General features: G+C 35.0%; 1 protein-coding gene across 1 annotated transcript in view; it reads right to left on the bottom strand.

Moving 5' to 3' along the window:
* Positions 1–26,645, bottom strand: part of Ush2a (usherin) — a 770,052-nt gene that overhangs the window by 342,268 nt on the left and 401,139 nt on the right. Inside the window, exons 32-34 of the mRNA XM_071619727.1 lie at positions 11,869–12,028; positions 10,312–10,483; positions 4,699–4,846 (exon numbers count right to left, since the gene is read on the bottom strand). Of these exons, the coding sequence (XP_071475828.1) occupies positions 4,699–4,846; positions 10,312–10,483; positions 11,869–12,028 (480 nt within the window). The remainder of the gene's footprint in view (positions 1–4,698; positions 4,847–10,311; positions 10,484–11,868; positions 12,029–26,645) is intronic.

The following is a 26,645-nucleotide window of genomic DNA, read 5'->3' as shown; positions in this document are numbered from 1 at the left end:
TCATTTAATGGTTAAGTAATATTCCATTGAATGTATGGACCACAGTTTGTTTATGTATTCATCTGTTTATAGTCATTTGTGTTGCCACATCTTGACTGTTGTGAATAATATGTACAGTAAACATAAGTTTACAAACACCTCTTCAAGATCCTGTTTATGATGCTTTTCATAACTTCTAAGAAGTGGGGTTGCTGGATCCTATGCCAATTAGCATATTCACCATTTAGCATTCCCATCCACAGTTCATGAGGGTTCCAATTTTTCCACATCCTCCCCTGAAATTGCTATTTAAAATTTTTTTGGATAGACGAAGTTGACAGCTTTTAAATTGAGCATCTATTGTGTGATAGGCACTATTCTTGGAGTGGCTGATACATTAATGAACAAAATAGAGTAATAAGGGAAAAATTCTCTGTGCACATACCATCTCAGTACGGGTGCTATGGGGCAGGACCAGGTTGACAGAAAAAAGAAGAGCTAAAGTTACCAGGGAACAATCCATTTTCTTAGAACCCTGGGTAAGGATTATGCCTAGATGTTAATGAATGGGAGTTAATCACTTAGATGAGAATCAGTTGTGAAAAAGTAGAGACTGTTTTCTAAGCCATGCTGGCAAAAAGATTATCAATTGCTTCCTGGGCAATAAATACACATTTATGCCAGAACACTTGTACAACTTTTGTATTTTGTCACTTAGGCAAATACAGAAATATACATAGTTCTCATGATAGGAAATGGGTTTAATTTTCCTTGACAAATCTTTTTTTTCCATGTTTACAAAGTCCTAGTGAAAAAGATATTCATTTAGGGTTTGGGGTTGTAGCTCAGTGATACAGCACTTGCCTAGCACATGTAAGGCACTATGTTCAATCCTGAATACCGCATAAAAATACATAAATAAAATAAAGATATTGTGTTTCTCTACAACTAAAATAATAGTTTAAAATTTAATTTAGACACATATCTGACTAAAGGAGTTAAGATTCTGGAGCCTGAGTGGTTAAAACCAAGCAAGCAACACCTGTTACAGATGATTACATGCTAAATGCATGTGTGTCTATGGACCTGTTATACCTTCATGAAGATGGAGAAGGTGACACTCCTACATCCTGTAGGTCTCCTCAGGGAGCTGTTCTTGGTACATTTTGCACCTCATGTACTTACTACCTTGTGATTATCTATTGCTATAGTTTGGATTAGTAATGTCCCCCAAAGACCCATTTGTTAAAGGCTTGGTGCTATAGGGAGGTGGTGAAACCTTTCAAACATGGGTCCTTATATTTCATCTAGGTGGGAGTTTTTAGGGCAGCAAGGTCATACCCTTGAAGGGACTGTGGGACCCTGGTCCTTTTCCTTTCTTTCTTTTGCACAAAGCCATCAGGTAAAGAAATCTTTCCCACTATATATTCCACCATGATGTACTGTGCTACCACAAGCCAAAAGTAATAAAGCCAAGAAGTGATCATGAACTGAAACTTCTAAAATAGTGAGCAAAATTAAAACTTTTGATTTTTTAAGTTGATTTATCTCAGGTATGTGTTACAGTAATGAAAAGTTGATTAACACAGTGGTTTACATGGATATTTCCTTTTGAGAGACTCAGTTACCATAGAGATTAAAGATTAGGTAAATTCATTTTGGTATCTTCTATATATAAAAATATTGACAACTAATAGTTCATCAAAATATATTTTGAATAAACAATTTCAGGTTTTTGCAGAGCATGAGGAGGTTCCTGAAGTTATCTGGGTAAGCCATATTAGTAGCCTGCTTTAGAGGAGTGTGGTTGCAGACTTGTAGTAGTGAGAGAAGACATGAATGAGCATGTGTGAAGTCAAGAATGCCACCAAAGTTTCTATGCAAGATAACTTGAAGGGTCTTCTTTAGTCTCATGAAGGTGAAGCTCACCTTATTGTTCAATTGTATTACTCTCCTGCAGCATATTCGGAAATTAGAAAACAACCATAATGTAGCATATATTGTAATATGGGCCTGATTCCATGAAGTTTGATCTGGGAATACTCTGGCAAAGAATATTAAAAATGCTTGAGTCAAATACAAGATCCAAAATTCCCAAAGAAAACCCCATTCTCAGATACCAAACAGCTAAGCAAATGTATTTCAGGATCAAATATATTTCAAACAAATTTATTTCAGGAATTGGCCTGTAAGTCCTTCTACCATCTCTCTTGGTATCATTCAAGAATGAGAACTTTGCAGTATATATGCCCTCCAAAGGCAATTTGCACAAGAAACAATTAAGTAAACTAAATATTGGGCAACTCTATAAGGTGCAATAGAATTTGAGGCTCTGTGAAGGGAGAAAAATGAATGATTCATGGTCCTTATCATCTGGTGGGCATGTTAGACATGTACCCAAATAACTTTAAGCCCAGGCTGAATGAATTAAATGCTATTATAAAGGAACAGAAACAGATTACATGGTCAAGGGAAGTTGAAAGTTAACTTAAACTCAAGGAAGAATAGAATGATTTCGTAGAACAAGAGGCCTATGATTAAACTGGAAGAATTAGTTGACTTTCTATAGGTAAAGATCTGGGGAGGATCAGGATTGTTGATTCAAATTTTATAATTGAGGAAACTGGAATTTGAGGAATTTATTTTATAATTGAGGAAACTGGATTTTGAGGAATTTAGTAAGTTTGTCAAAGTAACAGTTATCTTAAATCTGCAATGATTTTTGATTCTAGGCCTATTTGACTCCATACCCCTGTCTTTCAATTTTACGTTAAGCTCTAAATATTCCAGGGTAGCTAAAAGGGAAGCTGTGCTAAAAATTTAGGTTGAGTCACAACTTGGTGTTACCTGAATGCCAGACTGCAAAACATGGACTTTGTTTCTCAGGTATTTGCTGGAAAGCATTTGAAAACACAAAGGGACAAGATGTTTTCCAACAATCAGATTACCCACAATCCACAGCAGAAATTAAACACTGGTAGTTGTGGGAAAAGTAAAAAGAGTAGTGGAAAGAAAGAAGTAGTTTCATCATCATCATCATCACCTTCTTCTTTTTTTGATTGAAAATAAATTCTCTTTTAAGTTTCTAACAATTGTCCCACAATAAAAATTCTGAAAATTCTGCTATTATTAAACACAAGTCTTTAAAATACCATGATAGTGTTAACAAATATCTCCCAAAGCTCCCCAATTCTTCTTGCTCATTGAATATATTTAAAAGTGCTTTGAAAATGTACAAAGCATAATAAGAAAAGATTTTTGAAATATGGAAAGTATTTCCCTAGACAACTGAAAATTCTGAGTACAACTATAGTTTCATTTGCAATTACCAATGGAGTAAAGGGGAGAGTTCTACTATGCAAATCATGTAACAGCATTTAGCAGTGGTCCAATCAGAATAAATCATTAACATTTTCATTGCAACCTGAAGACTAGATTGCTTTGTGGTATGAGAAGTGTGACAATTTTTTTTGGTAATAATTTTAGTTATAGATGGACATATTACTTTTACTTTATTTATTTATTTTTATGGGTTCTGAGGATTGAACTCAGTGCCTCACATGTACTAGGCAAGCACTGTACCACTGAGCCACAAACCCAGCCCTGTGACAAGATTTTTTGAATGCTTAATATAGTATCAAATAGACATCCATTTATTTTTTTATTAGGAAATTTGTACTAGTACAGGAATAACTTCAATAGCAGAGGTAATTACTCACTCTAATTATTGGAATTCTCTCCACCACCTCAAATATATCTACTACATTTGCCAAAAGTTTAATTAAAATGAGATGGCTGAAATAATTAATATCATAGTAAACATAAGACAAACTAATAAAATGACATTTTTTTCCTTTCCTTCCTTTTGACTATGCTGAAAGAGGCCATTTCAATTTTTAGTAATGAGTAACTTAGAAGAATTTCTATGATATTAATTCTTCTTGATATTTGTCTTAAGCAGGAATGGAATTTGATATCCCATAAGCTTCTATCAGTGAGAAACAATTGCACTACATTATGTGAATCTTAAAGATACTTCTAATAACCGAATAAAGTAATTTCTACCAAAAGCTATTAAAATTTCTTTATTCTGTGTTTTGTTTTAAAGAAATTTAACTGGCTAGCTTAATTCTCCAAACTATACAAGGACATATAGATCACATAAAAATACACACAATCTGCTCTAAGATAAATAGGTATAAATGTATGTATGTTTAATGTATGCATTGTTTAAAAACTGCATGTTGAAATATTTATAAATAGTATATTAAAGAATACAGTTCTAAGTGGCCTCTTTTAAGATAAACTTATTAAATCAAAAGCATTTTGAAATACAATATGTACATGAACTTTCCACCTCTCTACTTCTCCAGGAAGTAGTAATGGCTGTTAAAAACTGAAAGTCATTGAAAATACAATGTCACTCTCAAAGCCGCAGTCTTTGGGAATCCTCATTTGTTCTCTTCACCTCTCCTGGAGCATGTTAGACAATAAGATGCAGTACACAAGAACTATCAAAAGGGAGCACTTTTGAGCCACCAAAATTGTGTTAACCTAAAAACCACAATCTCCCCAACTACAGACAAGGATACTATCTCAGGAATTTTATGTGCTAAAATGATCATTAAAAATTAAGCACCACATATAAGCTGCCATTTAGAATATTAATTTACCTTTGCTAATCATCTTTTTAACTTGAGGCTAAAAGAGTTCACTTACCATTCGGATATTCAGGCCCAGTCCAGGAGATGTTAAAGGAGTCCGGTGAATAGGAGTGGGCTCTGGGAGGTGGCACACCCTCTGGGATGGTTTCCTCAGTGATGGTCTCACTGGCCTCACTCAATGTGCATCCACCACCCGTGCAAACCTAAACAGAGATGTGAAAAAGTATACATCACTCTGGGTCCCCAAAGTTTATGAAAAAAGAAAATTCATAATTGAAGTTTTAAATTTTGTTAAATGATGCTCCCTTCACTCCTCAAAATGAATTTGTTTCAATGCTGAAGTCTGCCATTTAATTAGTTTGCATTTTTAGGGCATAAGACAGCAATCTCTGATATGTAGAAATTTATCCAGAATGTGTGAGGTAAGAACTCTCCTAAGTCAGAGCCTGGAGATCAAGGACATATACGGACTGGGTAAATAGCCCTGCCAAAGTTAGCCTTGCACAAAGATTTCCAGAACAAAGTAAACATGCTTACACACTCACACATGCACATGGGTATTGAACCACATGAGAAAAGCACTAGAGACTGAAGCCCATTTTGGGATAAGATAACTATTTTGGAGGGGAAAAAAGATGTACAGCAAGTATAATTGCTTTTTATTTACTATAACATGACCAATATATTTATATTTTGATATGTAAAATTAAATAAAACAATCCTTTTCAATCTGGAATACTGTTGAGTGAATGTTTAGTGACTTAGAGGGACAAATAATCTACTTATGTATCAGAGGAGATAGGCTTCATTGAAACATGAAATTTATCATTAAACTGACAAATTTAACATAATCACAGAACCTGTTATAGTTTAGATATGAGGTATCCCCCAAAGCTCCTGTGTTAATGCAGGAATGTTTAGATTAAGAATTGTGACCTAATCAGTCCATCCTAATCGAATGGACTAAGTGGGTGGTAACTATAGGCAGGTAGGGCATGGCAGGAAGAAGCAGATCACTGGGGCATGACCTTGGTTTATATATAGTTCCTGACATTGTGATCTCTTTCTCTGCTTCCTCACTGACATAAACTGATCAGTTTCCCTCCACCACACCCTTCCACCATGATGTTCTGCTTCACCTCAGGACCACAGCAATGGAGTCAGTCAACTGTGGACTGAACCTCTGAAATGTGAGCCCTAAATTAAACTTTTCCTCCACTAAATGGTTCTTATCAAGTATTTTGGTGACAACAATGAAAACTTAACTACAGAGAGCCCTTCTCCTTAATCAAGTACCATGAATAACAGAAGCAGTGACATGAATTTTGAAAACACTCAGAACTTCTGTGTGCCTTTTTATAATAAATGGTGAATAACTCTTAAACTTACCGTATGAGCATTTCTTCAGGTGCCTTTTCATAATAAATGGTCAATAGCCCTTAAACTTACTGTATGAGCATTTCTTCGGGAAGTTGAGACATATATACAGGGTTTTTCCAGACTATATTTGCTAGAAAATATTAAGGTTTTTATCTTTACATACCAATGATATTTCAAAACTATATTTTTGTTCAGTATCTCTTCAAGCTACAACTACAATTTACACAATAAAATTTAAAAATGTTTCACAAAGCATTAAATTTTACCAAAATCAATAAGGAAGTGAAGCAAAATTATAGAAGATATGAGAAGCACAGTTATTTAGTCTATTTTCATGAAAGATAAATAATATTAACATAAGAAAATTAGTAACTTTTTATTTCTTCCAGCATATCTGCTACTTTTCAGTTAGATATTGCAGGAATGATTTTCTGAAACCTAAACAGTCAATATTCTTTTCCCTAAAGATAGGAGGAGACTGTCAATTTTTAGATATTTTCTGTTTTGTAGTATATTACTGCTCACTAAGTTTTTGTAATTGTTGCAGATTTTTCATTATAAGTACAAATAACAATTCATGGCCAACCAACCTGAAGAGCATGCTGACTTCCTGAGGTAAGAATAGAGCATGTCTTTAGAATAATTTCTCATCAGCATAAGAAAGTTTCAGATGGGTGAAATTGCAACCTGGACATGAAATTACATTAAGATTGAGGGCTATCTTTACCTCTGTGGATTTCTTCTAATTCTCAGTTATGAGGTATGCATATGTTTATAAGGAAATAAAAACATATTCCTCCTGAGAATGAAATCTTTATAAACAAAGAGGACTCAGTTGACTACATGGGCAAAAGGTGATCCAAAACTTTAGGACATGCCAGTGTTAGTCCAAAAATTAGCTAACTGAAAATTAAAATGGGAAACACTTAAACATATATACACACAAATATGCTAAAAGTCTATCAAAAATATGGCAGGAGAAGAGGCCATATGATATAAGTAAGTTATCAAAAGTAAAATTGTCTAAAGAGCATTTTTTACCAGTCTATATATAAAGAAAATCCATCCCACTTACATTTTCCTGATTATATTATGTTAGGAGCAAAAAAAAAAAAAAATGTTGCAGTACTTATTGCTAAGCAGATCACACACTGAGATTTAATTATGATAGCTATTTGTCACTATTTTTTCTTATTTATGTCCTAAAAAGTTTCCCTTGCTAACTGTCCTTAAAGACATAATGTAGTATGTGATATATAGTTTTATATTTCTTAAAACAGAATGTGGAAGAAATTGAACTTATTTTGAGAATTATGTGGTATTTTCGAAGACAATGAAAACATCCTCTTCTTTGGATTGCATCATCCGAGATCTATAAACTTTTAACTTGTTAGAGAAGCCCCTCAAGAATCTAAGGAATTCATGATATATTTTTCTGGTTAATGAAACTATGCATAAAAAGACTGCTGAAATACATAAGTAATGTATTAAAAAGTTGCCCTCAGTGTTGGTTATTCTGGTTTTGCCTGTATTCTTTGTGCACTAAGAGGGCCTATTCTTCAAATTGTTTCTTTTTGGTCTAATCTAATGTCATCTGCATGAGATTGCAACAATGGGTTTCTTGTTTGACCTACCTATACCAGAGGCCACACCATTCAATGAAGGTGAATGCTGAATAAAATTCTGGTTTGGACAGATTAAACAAATAGTGGCACTAATTAATGATGCCTCTATGAAATGGCAAGGTCTTTGAAAGCCTGTGAGCCATTGAAATAAGACATTCCAAACTATTGTCTTTGCTTTTATTCAATGATAGCAGTTTGAAAACAAAATTCACAAAGTCATGGAGTACTAACTAAACAGACTAGAAATTCAATTTTGATATAAAGAAAAACATGACTAATGAAATTATTATCAATTATTTTTGAAATTATGACTATTAGGAAGATCCCAAACTAGCATTTTTGAGATGTGATTGTATTAATAGTTTCTTTATTTAATTGCTAATTTATTCTCTTTATTAGGAGCTACCATACTTCAAAATACCCTTTGTTGAATGCAGCAAGTCAATTTACTATTTCTTGCAGTGGAAAGATCATATGCTTTGGAACCACACAATCCCTAACTCTGATATCTCCCAGAAAATTATTTAATTATACTAAAAGTCTCAGATTATTTATGAAATAATTGTATTGGGTGGTCATTCATTTCATTCAAGAATAGTTTGTTGCACTTCCAATTTCCACCAAGTACTGTGTTTTGAACTGCACATAAATGTTTGAAAGAGGCCATCTCTGTGTTTCTGAAGTTTATTATCCAGTCAAAAGCAAAAATTAAATGAAGCCACATGAAGTAACATTTCTGCTCTAAGCATGAAGTAAATCACAGTGGTTCAAATCCCCATGAATCTTCCTGTATCCCACAAGCTGTTTAAAGGCTTTGCTCTCTGGATGTTTTGTTTGCAAGCACTTAGTCAACATGCTAAGACAATCTATAAAGACAACTCCACTTTGCGGAGAACCTGATCTCTTTCTACTAATCTAATGACCTTGAGAGCTGGATATTACACTGAAACTGTGAAATATACAATAATCCCTCAATTAACCAAGATGAACCTAAAATGTTCTGGTTCATTTAATTTATTGCTTAACAGAGTTAAGTAAAAAACCTTTTAGTTGAATACTTCCTGAAAACACATTAGAGTATTTTCTGCCCTAATAAATACAGTGAAATTGAAAATAATGTGAGCAAGTTTATTTCCCAGCAAGTATTAGGATAAGGACCTCCACATCTTTATGACTTCTCACATCAACATTAGTCAAGGCTGACAGATACTGAGTCCAAAGAATACTGTTTAGGGTTGCTATTTTAGCATCTTGGAATTTTAGGGCTCAGAAAGACATTAAAATCATTTAGTTCAATATCCTAATTTTAGACTTGAAGAAAGTGAAACTCAATGTGGTTAAATAAATTTGCCTTAGGTTACTCAGTAGTGGCAAAATATGAATTTTAATTCAGGGGAGCCGGTTCCTAAGTTAGTGGTATTTATTTTTCAAGACATCATTTGCCTCCTTCCGATAAAATCCCAAACCACAATAATTCCTGTTTAATTTTGTTTGTTCCCAAGCAATTCAGAGTTTACTTGAGATTGATATTACAATGATTTGAATATTGTGAACTTCCCTGCTAGCTTTTAAAAATCAAGTCAATATACTTCTTGCTGAATAATACAATTGCAAGTAATCAAAAGTGTGGTTTCATAGACCCATGTACTGTGCCGAACACCTAGGCACATGGAGTCAGCTTTGAATGGGATTTTTAACATTGTCTGATTGCCCTTGTTTTGTGGTGTCAAGTCAGAGAGTTAGCAATAGTTGAATGTAGTTTATTTTCTCGTGGTATAATATTTAGAGCATTCAAGAGCATGTTAAGTAAAATGAATGCATACACAGTGTCTACATAAATGTAAATTTATTCATAATCAAGAGCAGAATATTTTCTATGGCATTTATCAAAGCAAATATCCTTATATAGGTATTGCTATAAAATGAAGAGTGTGTTTAAAACAAATAGGGACAATCTCATGTTTATATTCAGTTATTTTCAGATGTGCTATTAAACTTAAAAAAGATTATATTTCATCAAAAATACAAAAGGAAATACTGAGTATAAATTCCGTGGTAATATCAAGGTCTTTTAAAAGACCTTTATATAAAAGGGCTATTTTGCATTAAAAATGTTATTGTCTATCTAAAGAAATTTCTAAACTATTGATTCTGGAGTTTTATTAAGTGACTTTTCTTCCAGGATCAAAGTATAACAAAAACTTCAGTATAAAAACAATCAAGACTATTTGGGGGTCATTTAATCTTCATTTAAAAATATAAGATCTAAATTTTCATAGTGTCCATTGTTTTTTAACTAAATACAAGCACCACAGAAAATTATCCTTGTTAATCTAAGCATTTTTTGGTAAAGCTCTCAATAATTACAATGTTCTAAAAATAATTTAAAGAATAATTCTGATAAACCAAAATTATATTTGGGGAAAATCTACTGATTAAATTTGTTTATTCTCTCATTTTTCAAATTATGAATAATCAAATATTAGATCAACAGAATTCACATTTAGGTTGAGAGGCAAGTTTTCAGCACAAATATCAATATGTAACATTTTGGTGTTTTGCATTTTTTGTTTTAAGTGAGGAAGGGAGAAAAGATGGAATAAAGGGAGGGAAAGAAAGAAAGGGATAGAACAGAGAAAATGATAGAATTAAAGTGAACTTACTCCCAGTTTGATGAGATACTTATTGCCAGGGAAAACGTGTTGTAGCGTGTGATCCTGGAAAAGTTCAGTACTGTTATAGACAACATTCCAAATTGCAAAATCATGTCTGTGATTCGAAATATATAATATGTAGCGTTCTAGAATTCCATTTAGTTTCCTTGGTTGTTTCCACCTGGAAATGGAAAATATATATCTTATTATCATCACTCAGTCAAGTCAAAACTGACATGTGCAGGATTTTCAGAGGACACAGGTGAGCTTGGATTTGTGCCACTGTTAAAAAAAAAAAAAAGCTCAAAAATGATTAAATTCCAAAAATACCACAGTAATTATTAAATGCCTATACCAAGTGGCATAAAGAAAACATGGTGTAGTCCTTGCCCTCTGGTTAGTAACAATTTTAAATAGCTAATAATGTGAAAAAAAACAAATAAGGTATGAGTGGGTATTAATTTTGAATTTAAGCCAAAGAACAAAAAATTGGGAGAAATAGAATATCTGACAATTTATAACATATGGGAGAGAAACATTCTCTCATAAATCCTTATTTCAGGAAAATAACATAATTTTCCTGAAAATTCCAGCAATTTAACTTAGCATTAACATGTAATTATAGAATACAGAGAATTGAAGATGGTGGGGGGAGGGGGGTGCTAAAGTAATCAGGAAGGACTCCTTGGATGAGGGAACAACACTGTCTATGATTGTGCACTATTTTATACTCAATAGAGGGATTGGATTTGGATAGGTTGAAGGCAAAGCAAGGGATATTCCAGATGAGGATCACAATATGTCAAGGAAAATGAGAAGGGCAAGTTGCAGAATAGACAGGAAATAGTTCATTTGAGAAATACCCAGAGTAGTAGAAAGTCTTTTGGGGCAAGTAATGTGGCTTGACCTAAGAGCAACTGAAAGCCAGTCTGAGAGTTGAGACACAGGACAATGTGATATGAATCTTAATGTTTTTCAGTTTGAATAAATGTCCTAATTTATTGTCTACACTTTTCATTCAGAGTTAAGAAATAAAAGTCAACAAGATTTAATTTGTGGTAAGACAGGGCTATTAGATTTTAGCTCAACACCACAATACGCTTTATACCTTATGGATTAGGAAATGTATAATAATGACTAATATCAGAATCTGAACATGTTTGTATGTGAAATTTCCATTCTGACCCCAACTTCAAAGGAATAAGGAAATAAGAAGGTTCTACTTCATATTCAGAAGAAAAATAACTACATATGCTTTACAATTTCAAATCCTTACAAATAATGTTCCACATATACAAAGCTGATGGTAGACATGTAAGTGGTCAGTTTTTTCTTTATTGAAGTTTGCACAGAATCTGTGTACGTATGTGGTTCAGTCTGATTGCTTAAAGACAAAATGGAAATTAAGTTGGCAAGTGATAATCAAAGGTTCCCAGAACCACTGATCTAATCATTCCTATGCATTTAATCACAATAAAATTAATTTTATGTCACAAGCCCTTCCCCTGATTGAACTCACTGGGATTCTTGCATGAACCCGTGTGTGACAGACACATTTCTACTTACTGTACATATATAGTTCTAGAATCCAGGGGAGTCAGAATTGGGGGATCCACATATTCTGGTGGCAGCTCTGCGGTATACAATGTGACCCGGGAACTGTTTGTACATCCCATGTATGTGCATGCACTCAGTAGAAACTGGTGGGGTGTAAATACCCCTAAATCTAGGGGAAGAAGAGAAAGGAGAATTTATTTACTATTGTACTTTTTATCCAGGAGATTTCACTCCTCCTCAACATTCCTACCTCTGAGAACTGTTAAAATAAAGCTTAAAATAAGAATCTGTATCCATAAAAATCAATAGTAATATAATACAGGGTGTTTTATCCCTTAAATGTACTATTGTCATATTTAGGTCGACAAGTGTCACTCAAACTCCTGGTTTGAATTTTCATTTTAACAACTTGACTGTTTTCTTCAAAATCTATGACCAGGTAAGTCATTTTCTGAGTTAAGACTTTGTTCAATGACTGTGTTATAAATGATATAATTAAATTATTTTAAAGCATATTTGAAGACAATATAGGATACTTTGGAAATGCAAATATGTAGCCCATAACAATGACTTTAAATTTGTAATTGTTTGCCAGATTCCTTGCTATCTATCTGGACAACTATTATTTGACCTTCATATTGTCCGTTTCTATGCAAATCTCTGTTTCTTTTTTGAGATGTTCTAATACTTCCTTCTGTTACCCTGGTATAGAATGGAGCAGTTATCCTCCTCTGACCCTCATAGTGCTCTGTACATACCTTTAGCATGACACTTACAACACTGTGTCATTATGTGTTTCCATGACTCTCTGATCAGCTGTACTCTACATCTTTAGAGAAAGAATAGAGCCATATTTACTTTGCATCTTCAGTATGTAATACAGTGACTACACACTTTAGAGTTCAAATGCATGTGTTTGAATCAATATGAAAGAATGAATGTGATGATCTATATACAGTTGAACTTGTTATGAAAGATGACCACTAAAAGGAGGATAGTACACTAGCCAGAAATAATCTCTCTTTTCCCCGAAGTTCCATAGTACTTTTTATTCCTGTCTATCCTTAGAATGGATACCAAATTCCTTGCATTAGTATAAACTAATTTGTCATTTCCTAATTCAATTCTAAAGTACTATGAACATTTTACTTATAAAGGTACTCAATAATACAACCCAAGCACAGTCAAGTTTACCAGGGTTTAAACACCACTTATACTTTCACATTGTACTAAAGTTATCATTATTTTCTAGAATAGTTTTGAAATATGTTAGTCACAATTTAAGTAACACATAGTCTCAAATCTCATTAACCTTGAACCATTGCAATTTCATGTTTAAAAGATTAATGAAATTCAGCCTAATTCAGGCAAATAGATTTTGCATTGCACTGATAGCAAAAGTAAACTAGGAAAAGAACACTTTGATTTTCATGCAAAGTACAATCAATTGGCTAAACATTTAGGTCACCAGAAAAAAAAAGGCAAAACAGTAACTTTACAGCCAATATAGTTAAATTGGGGTGGGGGTGGGGGGAGAAGTGGTCACCAAGAAGAGACTCCTAGTGCTTTTGATTAGATCTTGTTTTCTTTGCAAATTCTGCAGTACACATACCCAATGGTGCCAACTTGACAAGGGACAATTTCAACCAATGTGAAGAGAAGATACATTGCAAGGACACTAAAGTTGGTGGTGAAGCACTGTGGCAATGCCAGCGACTGCTGACAGATGGCAATAACAGCTGCACTGTGTGCACAGGAGTGAAACAGAACTGGAGTGCCTTCATTTAGACCAGCATTTTATGAGGTTTACAAAGTTAAAAATCATGAAGCAGTGGATTCAGATGAAACCAAGAGTGTAAACTATTATTTGCTGTGGAAAAACTTCATGCAAAGAACAACTCTGACCCAATCTTGGCCAAGATTATAATGTGGTTATATGGTAACACAGTAGATCTGCTATTACTCTGTTATTTTCATTTTCTTCCCCTGATTTGCAGGAATTTTGTGGTTATGGGATATCTCCCAGACATATCAGATTATTCTGGTTAACTGTCACTGAGATTGGATGCTATGGAGTTCTTTGGCCAGTGAACTCCTTGGAGTGGGGTAACTTTTCTGTCTTTCTTACATTCTAGTTTATTGAGGCAGGGACTTGGCTACCCAATTTGTAGGTGATGAAGAAGTCACCTCATTCAAAGAAGGCCTGATAGCTGCACAACTAGAATTTAGTTATCTCTAGCTGGTAAGTCAAAATGCATCCTAGCATCACCACTTTGGTACCTCCGTATCACTGAATGCCCTGCTCTTCTTCATACTATAAACTCCATGCTTTGAAAGTAACCTTGATCATCTAAATCCTAAATTCATCCAGGATATCTGAATAGATGGGAGTAGTTTTCTGTAGCAGTTTTGGAACCTGGATTCTACTGCGACAAGATGGTTTCCTCATGGATTAGGAAACATCCAATTCTATGATAACTGGGACTGAGAGAAAAACAGGATAAGAAAATGAGCATGCTTAGAAGGGTCACATTTGGTTGAGAGGGCTGGCATGACTGGTGAGACAGAATTGAAACTGAAAATTAGAAAATTACATCAAAATCTCTTTTTTATCATTTAGGTTTATCCCTAGATTATTGTATAGGTCATGGATGAGAAATAGGCTACATTTTAAGTGATATCCAGGCTTTAAACTGAATGTGTAACAGGGTTTAAGAATGTTAGTGCTGTTTAATATAAAACATGCTATGAAAAACTTGGAGCAGAATAAAAAGAATTAGGGGTACTGGGGTGATTTTAATAGGCAATAGTCAATGGAGGTCTCATTGCAAAGGTGAAATTTTCAGCAAAGACCTTAAAGGGGTGAGGGTAGAGTAGCTGGAATTCTGGGGTAGGGAGAAACATTCCAGGAGAGGGAACAAGCAGGGCCAAAGCTTGGAAGGAGGAACTCACCTGGCATGCTTGAGGAATAGCAAAGAGACCAATGTGGCTAGAGGAGAGGAAATGAGCCAGAAAGAAGTAAGACATGATGTCAGAGAGCTAATGAGGGATCACATGGGCTTTGTCAGTCTTTGTAAGAATTTGGGGTTTTAATATGAAGGATTCTACTTAGGAAGCCACTATGGATTTTGAATAGAGATGTCACATAGTGGGGTATGGACTTCATGAGTATCATCCTGGCTGCTAGGTGCTATATAGACTTTACTGAGAGAAAATGTAAGAATATTTCTCTCTAGAGAGACAATTGTGATACTAAGTAAGTGGAGGCTTATATTACTCAAGTAAGATGGTTGGATTCTGGATATGTTTTAAAGGAAAAGCTATCAGGGCTTTCCCGTGTCTTATAAGTAAGCTATGAGAGAAGAGTAGAGTTGATGCCAAGGTTTCTAGTCTAAGCAAAGAGGATTAAATGCTCATTAATTTAGTTGAGGAAGAATATGCAAGAGAAAATAAAGAATTCATATTTTTGACAGGACAAGTTTGAGATGTTAAACAACTAAGTCTATTGTCAGTTTGGCAATTTGCAAACAAGCTGAGAACCACAGGAAGAAATCCTGTCTTGATATACAATCTGGGAAGCAACCATCCTATAGATGATTTTTAAAGTGCTTGAGAATACAAGTTGAGTGAGTGTAGTTAGAAAAGAGAAGAGGTACAGGAACTCATATCCTGGGTTACCATCAGAAAATCCCAAAAGTCAATCAAGGACAAATGGAGCAAATTTGTAAGAATTATACTTCAAATCAGAGGAGGATGACTACTAATTGACCACTGTATTTAGCAAAATGGCAGCCAGTGATGATTACACAACTGAAATTACAATAGATTTTTGGGCATTCAAACTGGGCTCAAGTGGGTTTATGATGGAATAGGAGAAGATGAATTAGAGACAAGAATATAGACTTTCTTCAGAAGTTTTGTTTCAGGGAAAAGCAGAAAAATAAAGCAATAGGTAAAAATAATGAAAAAAAATTAAATTAGAGGAAAAGTATATTGCATGCTTGAGGGAATAATCTGATAGAAAATAATTTGTTAATGGATGAAAGAAGAGAATTGTTAGAAGTTTGTTTTTAAATATGTGAAAGAATTGAATATGCCCCAAAGTAGGGGTCACACAAAGTAGGAACAAAGGTAATTCACAAATTTACGAAGGAACACAGACTATGTGGGCACCAATGCTAGTAGATGGATAGATAGGGTCAGGAGTATTTTCTTACTACTTTAAGAAGAAGTAAAGAAGAAAGAAAGACCATCAACCAAAAGTGACATTTTGATTCTCTGGAGTAACACTGTGTAATGGCCTCTTATTGCTCTTGGAATGAAATTTAGTAAGTCAATGAGATCCTATTTGACTAACCACTTGCCCACTTCTCATTTCCTCCAAATACTAGGCATATTTCTGTTCTTCTACATCACAAATTTACACTTCCAGGCCCTTGCAGGTCCAACTTCTTCCAACTGAAATTGATTTTCTCCTTTGTGCTTGGATGATTTTTTCCTCATCCTTAAGGCTGACTCCCCTCTGAGTAGTCTTCCTTGAAAGTTAAACAACAAAGACACCATTGTCCCTAGGTTCTCTCTGATATATGATCTTGTCTCATTCCTTATTGTAATTACCAAAACAAGTCAGAAACTGCTTTATCATTTATTTATTGACTTTTTATCCTCCCCATGAGAATGGAATATTTTGGACTACATCGAGATATTTATTTTTCTCTCATAGTCACCACATTTTCTCCAGGATTGACATGACAAGTGATTAGAATAGTTTTTACTTGTTGAATAAATGAATGGGCAAGACCAGAGAGAGACCTTGATGGTCCTTATTCAGATTGCATTTTTTTCCTCATAAATATAGTAATGCTGAAGAATGTCTAAAAATCTTTAAGACTCTAATGAGTACAACTGTTTCCCTAGCATCACTGGATGGGTCTGCAATTAAAAAATAAAGGAGATTCACTGTTAAAAAAAAAAGAAGATAAAATTATACCTATCTGAACTCCAAAACATAACTATCAAATTCTAGTTATTCATATAAAACCAGTAGATATAAGGTGACCAAAATGTTCACTGTTTTGGAGTTAGGGCATATAGATAATTTAGTTTGGAGGATGGTTACATTTATTTTTCAAATGTATGATAAACTTGAATAACCTAAATGGACAAAAAAGGCATAGTTTATCAATATCAATTCAGTTTTGAAATATATGCCCAAGTCTACTTAACACATGCCCTATTACACCTCCGAAGTCACACTGATCCTTTCCTCAGTGACTTCAACGTTGGCTCAGGTCTCTTTTCAATCATAATCCTTTTCTTGGCAACTCCAATATCCTCAGTAATGACTCATCTCCGAATCTGGCTTCGCTTTAACTTCCTCAAATGCAATGTCCTTCACCTCTACTTCATTTATCCAACATTGAGCATAACTACACCCACTACTTGATCATCTTTGGAACTATTTTCAATATTCTATATTTAAAATCTACTCTGTAGCCAGAAATTGGTCATTTCCTACTAGTCACGTTGATGACTTGCCATCATTCCTTTACCACCACACAATGCCAGTCTCTTAGTACCTTCTAATTCCAAGAATATTTGCTACAGTTGTGTTTTTACTTGTTGTGCTATTTGATGACCCACTACAAAGCCATACTCTCTGGGCTCAACAGTTCTTCATCTCCCTAGCCCTCGCCTATGACTGCTATCTTGATTCCTATAGTCACCATCTTACATGACTAATACCTCTCATACCACTAAGAAGTGTCTGAAAGACATCACTGAATGTTTTTAAAGAGTCTACTGTAATTTTAGGTTTGCCAATTTGAACTGGGCTCTTGGGACTATGCAGCAGTAACTGTCTTATTCCCTTGTTTATCTCTTTATTGCACTAGTCTTTTTTCTTCCCCCTGTCATGGTTTGGCCAATTATCTCGAGGAACCTAGTGTGTCTTAAACTGGAGTATAGCTTCCCCCTCTGAACTCCTATAATACTTCCTAGATGTGCCATAGGAACTGAGATCAATATGGTAGCCGTATTAACCTATTCTTTTTCCTTCTTCCCTTTCTTGCCTTTGATCCTCTCTCTCTCATTCATTTCTTATCTAACTTACCCTGAATTAAATTATAAACTCAAAATTTAACCATAAGATTGTAATTAACTACAAAACAGAATGTAACTGGTCATGAGGCAGACACAGCAAGAAAAAAAAATCTCTGGATAGCATCACTGAGGGAATAGAGAAAGAGAGAGGACTGAAAACTCCTTCAGATATAATGCTTGAGAGAAACAGGAATTGAGTAGTCTTCCACTTCACATTTCAGATTTCTCAGACTCCTGTGAAAAAGATAGAAAGGAGAATGGAGTGTACAGTTTCTCAGAAGAAGGGGTCTTGACCCCAGTCTCCAAGGTAGAATCCGAGGTCAGGGCCAGCAGTCAAGCAAAAGATACGAGCATGGCATCTGTAGGAAGGCAGGGCCACAGGAAACCTTGCCAAGATTTCAGTTTCCCAGGTGCAATGTGGAAGCAATGAGGATATCTACTGGATCTAAAGGGCTGTCTCTATAGTCATTCCTTTGCTCAGAGGTAGAAGGCACCATGGATGGCCAAATTCCAATTGCTAAGAAACCTTAGAAGAACCTGGATGCATTTATAAAATCAGGGGAGGTGACTCAAAGTAACTGTAAGTCCTACTAAATAGAATGGGAGTCTTGGAGTAAGTTGTGTTATAGAAATAAAGACATAAATGAACATACTCTGAGATAGAAACAGGGGTATATGTCTAAAAGACTGATTTTATAAATGCTACATGGTCAACCAGTGCCTCATCCTGCTTGGGATGAGCACTGCCATAAAGACAAAATTTTCAGGACCTGTGCAGAATTAATGTTTTTTTCAGTTAATTCACGCAAAAAAAGTGAGTTGTTAGGCCACATTTTTGGTTTGGGAAACTGACTGCTATGTTGTTGCAACAATAAGGAATTGGGGATTTTCCTTGATTCTGATAATCTGAAAACTATAAACTCAATAGTATATAGATGGTCAGTCTGATTAAATAGCTTTTTTGACTTCCAAGCTATTATTATGCTTGTACCATTAATGTGGAAGTGAATTATTTGTAGTGTACTTCCATAAGAAGATGAAGTATCACCAGTGTTCCTTGGATCACAAAATATGAAGAGAGAGAGAGAAAAAAGTGAGAAAGATAGAATCTCATTTGGTTCATGGTGGAGGAAGACACGCAGGTAGTCCATCAGAAATCCCTGGTAAAATGGGAGAAGATCATTTAGCAAAGTGAAAGGAAAATTAGAACAAAAATTAAAGGAGGAGGCATCAGGTGTGAGGAAAGAAGTAGCTGTATAGAAAAGGAACAAATGCAATGGGAGTTTTTTTTTTTTTTTTTCCCCAAAATAATTAATTTAAAAAAGTGCAAAAGAAGGTTACAGGGAAACAAGGCTAAGGTATTCTTTGGGAGTGAAGCTGAAAACAAAGCTAACAATTTAAAATTTAAAGCAAAGAGGAATATAATGACAACTCTCTCCTCCTGGTTAACTGCAACTGATTTGGTAATATGTCTCTGCAGATGTGATTAGGCCCTTCAAGGGCAATGTAGTGGATCAATGGATTCAAACAATTGCAGGTATGTACACAAATGTGAGTCAAGTAAATGGAGGGTGGGGAACCCTGAAAACATAAGGCCACTGTTTGTCAGAGCCCCTTAGCAACAACATCTTGTTTTCCATTTGCTTGATTGCATCATTTGCATAAGATCAAACACAGGGAGTTGTGGACAGGGAAAAACAGATCACTCTAATATGCATTAGAAATGGATCCACAGGCATTATCCTCAGACGTGTTACAAGGAAATGCATCCCAGTGCATGGAAACCTCACCGATTACTGTCAAGCAAACTATAATTTACAATACTGGCCATGAATTATATGCTATTTTACGATTGATTTCATGCTGTTGTTCAGAGAATTTCATTGATCTCAATTTACAAAATGAACCAATAAGTAGGCAATGATTTTCTTTTAACTCTTGGTATAAACTGAGGAATTTATATCTTCTTATTTGTTTCTCCCATTAGAAAATTCAAAAGAAACCCTTGCTTTTTTTGTAAGGTTATGCATGTTATCCTGTACTGTTTCTGGTTGCTTACTAATATTTCATAAGTGAAAACCACAGCGTTTTTCCTGTTTTTTCCTTCTCTCTCTGAGCATCCTTCCCACAAATAATCACTTGGAAGTTTAAAAGTCTGGGAAGATACTACACAGCAGTCACTAACCACATCTTGTCATTTGGTATTCCAATTTGAGAACGACTATAGATGGTTCAGTGAGACACATCTTAAGGAGCAAACATAAGAGGCTGTGTTTTCCATTGATGCTGGAGAGCCAAAAGCTACACCAGAGTGCATGTGGAATGTCAGGTTGCATTCATCTCTGCCATTGTGCAGCTAGTCCTTGCTCTACAATTGCTTGCTCAGCCTTTTGATTCCAGAAAAACCAGACTCTGACCTTATAATTAACAAAGACCGAAGTTTTATTTAGCCTGAACATCCTTGTTCTTTGCTTCTTGTAGAAGCCTTAACTTGCAATATGCTTTTCCTTGGCCAGGTGAGAAATTAACCATCACCAAGATCCACTCCTGTACTTTAAAACTAATTTGCAGAGCTGAAATCACTTTGCCTCGATAAGGACTCACATAAAACTGTATCTTATTTACATTCATAAACAAATTCTTCTTTTCATGCTGATAATGTTTTCTGCTTCATCAGAGAAATCCATACCCCTCCCTTTTATCAAACCCTTTTCGATATGTGTATTATTTATGGCGCATCTGCTGATTCCCCTCAACATGTACATAGTTTGCACTGTACTGGGTTGCCCTTTTAATAAATCTCCCTTGTAAGTTTCCTTAGACAAGTCATAATTATTCATGGTGTTATAAACCCCTTGAGAACAAGGACACATCTTCTTATAGGCATCCCTCATCCCTCAAGAATACTTTGGAAACTCTTGATGGTTGAACAGTGAAACCTTAATTGCAATGACAAAACTGGAAAATAAGAAAAGGAGGACCTGGTCCCTCCATCATGATTATAAGGAGGTGACAGGTGGTGGGGCAACCTTGCTTATGGAGCTGTCAGTCTGAAGTTTTGGGGGAAACCCATTACTGTCAGCTGTAATAACAAGGGACGCTGCTGCTGTTTCATTTCTCCTTTCTTTTTTCTTTGACTGGTTAAAACAAGAGTCTTCCAAGAAAAATTCTTTAGGCTGACAATGTCTTAGCCAGTTGTCTTCCAGTCCAGCTTCCTGAACATTTCTAATATTCTGTTCCTAAAAAAATTATGATTTATTGAACCCAAGGTGTTTTACTGGTTACTTTAATAATGTAAACCTAAAGTAGTTGCCATCCCCATATCTCTCTCTCTCTCTCTCTCTCTCTCTCTCTCTCTCTCTCTCTCCACACACACACACCCTACCCATTCTACTACCTTGCTTTGCACAAGAAGAGATACAAAATTAGGGAATCAATAGCTGGCTCTCAGTGTAAATCAGTACTTTCTGCTCACAAACCAAAGAGGAGGAAATTGAGATAATTTCTCAGGGTTATTATCTGAACTAAGTTAGTTATCTAACATAAATCTTTCAAAATTGAAAGTTTTCCTTCCAGATTAGGTTGATGTTTGCTACTGTTTGTTTTCTTTCTTCCTTCCTTCCTTCCTTCCTTCGTGTGTGTGTGTGTGTGTGTGTGTGTGTGTGTGTGTGTAAGATGCTGAGGATTAAACCCAGGGCCTACCACTGTATTATACCGCCAGGCCAGCCCTACTATCATAATCTTTAACAAACTTTTGAGTCTATTAGTATTTTGCAAGAAAATACTCATGTAACAAACTGTTAAGCAACTGAAGTTAATAATGAAATGTACGGAGAATAGTGTCTGGCAACATGTGGCAAGAAAAGCATACATTTATGAATCACTATTCCCAAAAAAATATGATAGTCAAGGTAAGATGCTATGAATTCAGCAATAATAATGGCTATAACATTGACTACCACCTACTATTTTGCCAGGTACTCTTAAGTACTTTGCCAGCTTTGTAAAGTATCACCTGAGAATAGTTTTCATTGAAGACCCATAATTAATCCTTTAAATGTTAATTTAATACCTATTCCAACCTAGCTTTACTCTTGGCAATGTGTGGCATAAGAAAGTAATGGGTTTTTTGTCCTCAAGAGCTCAGTATCACTTTTGTGTGGCAAGCATACACATTTCTTTTCTTTCTTTTTTTATAAACTATCATGCCACCCTTAAGATGCAAATAAAATGCCATCTCCTATAGGAAGCCTTCTCAAATTCTTCCAGTTTGAATTAATTACTCTTTCCTGCTTCAATAATATCATTTTAACCCTACTATGATGCCTAATATAGATTTACTGTCTTATTCCTCCTCCTCCTGTTCTTCCTTTATTTAAAAAAAAAATAAGAAGTGAAATTTCAAAGTCAATGAGGGAACATTTGGGGTCATTTCAAGGGAAAATTGCACATTCAAGTGGAATTTAAAAAGAGCAATATGGAAGGAACTGTTTATAGAATGTGGGAGAGGGTTCAGGGAGCATACAAGAATAATAACACACCAATGACTAAAGACTGGCTAAGCGATTGTCTCTTTAGCTCAGAGGCCTACCAAGCTGAGAAGAGAGTTGCAGGGCAGGAAGGGGCCTCCCTTTCAGTAGAGGGACACAGACACTGTCCATCTGAAGCTTGTAGACACAGCCCAGAGAGTAGGGGTTTGGCCTCATTGTCTCCTGCCTGCTCATTTCCTTCTGTGCCTCCAATTGGTGGAACCCAGAGAGCTCATAGGTAGAAGAATAGAAAGCACATGTAGATGAGAAAATAGAGAACTTTCACAATAAAAATGATGCAATTTAGAAACAAACAATTTTCCCTCATATCAGCAACATATGAAAGAGCTCTTTTCCCAATTCCCTTGTTAATAAGAAGTGTGAGTTTTTAAAATATTTACAAAATTGATAAATGTTAAGTAGTGTTCATCTCATTTATTTCTGTTACTGCATTTACATATCCATTCTCAAGTTATCTAATTGATCAATATCTAGTGAAGTTTTCCTCTTTTTCTAACTGTTAATAATTAAGTATTTTTTGGGTATAGCACCGAGCACAGTGCTTATCAAGTGATCAATCAATACTTACTAAATAAGCATACTGTAAAGTATTTTAATCTACTTTGTCATTTGTTTTTTAATTTTGGTAATGGTCTTTTTTGGAGGGTGGTGGTTGGATTGGGTTTTTTGTTTGATTTTACTATATTGATAGTGTAAATCTTTCCACCTTTAACTATGGTGATGAGAATTTTATCTGGCTGAATAAATACAAATAACTTTACAAAGGAGATACCATTTAAATTGCAAACTCTTCAGGTTTTAAAAATGGAGAAATAGATAGGAAAGACATTCTGAATGGGTAGAGCTGGCTAGGGGCATTGTAGAAAAATTTAGCACAAGCTCAGAGACAAATGTTTGAATTAGTTCAACAAGGTTCAGTTTAGTTGGTACACAGAATATGAAAAATGGAACTCGAGCTAGACATAAAAGTTGGGAACTGCTTGAGAAGACCATTGGATGCTAGGCTGATAGTTGGAGAGATGAGTGCAATGGATGTTAATTATGGGGTGGGAAGTCAGGAAAGCTTTTCATCACCCTGATTCTGCCATTACTTGTCTGTAGAACCATTGATTTCATTGAATCTGGGTTTCTTCATCCGTAAAAATACAATTCTGTGTTAGATGCTCTCTAAATGTAAACTCTCTACTGTATGTTTTCAGAAAACATGAAATTCAGTAAAAAAAAAAAATGTTTACTTCTTAGATATTTCCTCTCATAGTTACAGAGACTAGAAGAGAATCCTTGTTTAACTCATCATAAAATGGCCTCATAATTTAATTTGGAATGATATGCTGAGCAAGTTGTCCCTGATAATTCTGCATGTAAGAAGAGAGTATTTAAAATGAAATCAATGGATTCCAAAATGCAAATTGTAATGTTAAAGTATAAAAAGATACCCTATTAGAATTATGCTTCTTTATCTATTCACCAATACAATGCATCACATATAACCAAGGCATTTTAAAAAGCCAATGAATCTTCAATGCCACAGTGTAAATTAATAAGCAGACATATTTTGTCTCATTATAAGATTTTTACTGGATTATCTATCCTTGAACCACTTCCCTAGAATGATAAATTTATCTCTTTTAAGATAGTAACGTTCAAAGAACAATTTAGTGGCATCTCCATAGGCAAAAAAAAAAAAAACCAACACTTGTAAGTGTCTACACTATGACAGTGTCTAACTATCTATAACTGAATAATATTCTGCTGGTGATCTCAGATAAAGTAATATATCTGTGAGGGTTAATTTTATGTGACAATTTGGAGAACTTCTGGTGCCTACTTGTTTGGTCAAATGCTAACATAGATGTAACTGTAAAATTACATTTTTAGATCTGATTAAAGTTTATTATCAGTTAGCTTTAAGTAGAACAGACTACCCTTCATAATGTGGGGTGGCCTCATCCAATCAACTGAAGGCCTTAACAGCAAAGAATGAAATTTTCCAAAAGAGGAGGTATTATGCCTCCAGATTGCATTATAGCAATTTCTTCAGCCTCCTGAGATATGAGAAAGGTATTTGGTCTCTGTACCTGATTCCTGGCACACAATTTCTGAAATCCTTGGAATTTACTAAATGATAAGAATGATAGGAACATCTTTTGTTCTAACTAAGCAACTCTTGAAGGGGCCCTAGATAACTTACAGATGAAGGCTTATCACCCAAAAGACCAAATTTTGATGGAAAGGACTGGACATTTGAATCACTACAGGCCAACAATTTTGATACCATGTAATGAAAATTCCATTAAAATGCCTCAACAGTAGGATTTGAGGAGGTCCTGAATCAGCAGATATATTCATGTACTTAGGGAGTGCTGTACCCCAATTCTACTGGGATACAGGCTCCTGCTCTTGAGATTCTTCCAGACCTCTTCCTATATGTAACTCTTCTTCTGGCTATTTATTTAAACCTTTATGATAAACCACAATAGTACAGCATTTTTCAGAGTTCAGTTAGTCAATCTAGCAAATTATTAAATCAGATAAAAGGTATTGTGGAAACACAGATTTTGTAGCTTAGACCTTGGGAACCCTATACTTTGAACCGACATCTGAAGTGAAGGAATTCTTATGGAACTGACCCATTAAACCTGTGGCATCTGACACTAACTCTAGGTAGCTACTACCATATTGAACTGAATTGCAGGATACATTGTTGGCATCAGAGAGTTGGAGAAATGCTGTCAGAAAAGACATCATATATCTGGTATGATGAGGGGGAAAAAATCTCTCATCTGCCCTGAGGATTTTGAACTTGAGACTATAAAAATAACTCTTCCCTGTGTCTCCAGTTTATTAATTGCCCTGCAGATTTCAGATTTTAGATTAACCAGCCTAAAAAATTGCATGAGCCAATCACTTCTTTTTAATACCAAATTCTTAAAAATAAATCTTTCTGTTCTCCTTCCTCCTACTCCTCCATCTTCTTTTCTCCCTCTCCTCCCTGCCCCTGCGCCACCCCACCCCCACTTCCCATATCCCCCTTCTCCTCTCCCTCCCTAACAGAACACCTTTGGTACTTCATCAGAGGAAGGTCCCATCTGGAGATTTATTTAGGTTCATTTGGGTATGTCTGGTGCAGTGACTACCTACCAAAAGCAAATCTGCATGAAACCTAAAGAGCAGCATTGGTAGCATGGAGAGGAGGATGTAGCAGGTATGGAAGGAAGGAGCAAGCCTGAGTGCATTACTAATTAAAGTACAGATGAGTATCCCAGCACAGCTCTTGAGATTACCAAGCAGGCACCCATTTGTACTGAGCACTGGAAAATATTTTTAGGATCCACCTTAAGAGCAGGAGTCACTCATGATACCTTGGTTCTCAGAAGACAGAGATCAGATTCTAAGAAGATGCTTGTGTTGTTTATTCAGATTTGTATTTAGAATAAATCAAGAAGACCTGTCTTGTTAGATTTATAAAAAATACTCAAGTACACTCAGTATTCCTCTTGAATTCAACAAAGAAAGAATAAAGTAAAGAGAAATGTCACTCCTCCATTCCAAAGAAGATTACAAAATTAAAGGCAAATCTCTACCACATTCCCAATTCATAGTTCTTAAAACTTAAAACACAAAGAGACTCTGACACAAATTAAGATTGTTAGAGGATGATTTCATGGATAAAGTGGTACTAACTATATCTGGGCTTGGTTAATAATAATATAGTCAAATTCCTTTTTTATTTGATATAATTGCTATTGTTTAAAAGCTAAGAACCATTACTAAAGCAGGCAGGTGAAACTTGAAATATTACTGGTTGAAATTATGGGACAGGGAAAGGAAAAAAAACAAAAACAAAAGATAAAAACTCACAAAGATTTGGGAGCTTGTGATCTGTGCAAGCATAAGGGAATCACTGGTGTTAGACTTAGTGTTTATTCATTCATTACACAACAAAAAGAATTTGATAGGAGTAGTCATAAAAGCATTTTATAAAGGAGAATGCATTATATAATAAAGAGATAAAAAATTCAAGCCATTATCAAAATCAGCAGAAACTAATTCTTTTTATTTAGCTGCAACTCTCGTTAGTTAATACTCACAAATATTGGGAATAATATAATTTTTTGTCATGTAATAATGCAA

This window comes from Marmota flaviventris, chromosome 12, assembly GCF_047511675.1.
Source record: "Marmota flaviventris isolate mMarFla1 chromosome 12, mMarFla1.hap1, whole genome shotgun sequence".
Taxonomy (NCBI): Eukaryota; Metazoa; Chordata; class Mammalia; order Rodentia; family Sciuridae; genus Marmota; species Marmota flaviventris.
The sequence above is the reverse complement of the archived record's forward strand: the minus strand, read 5'-3'. Positions and strand labels throughout refer to the sequence as shown.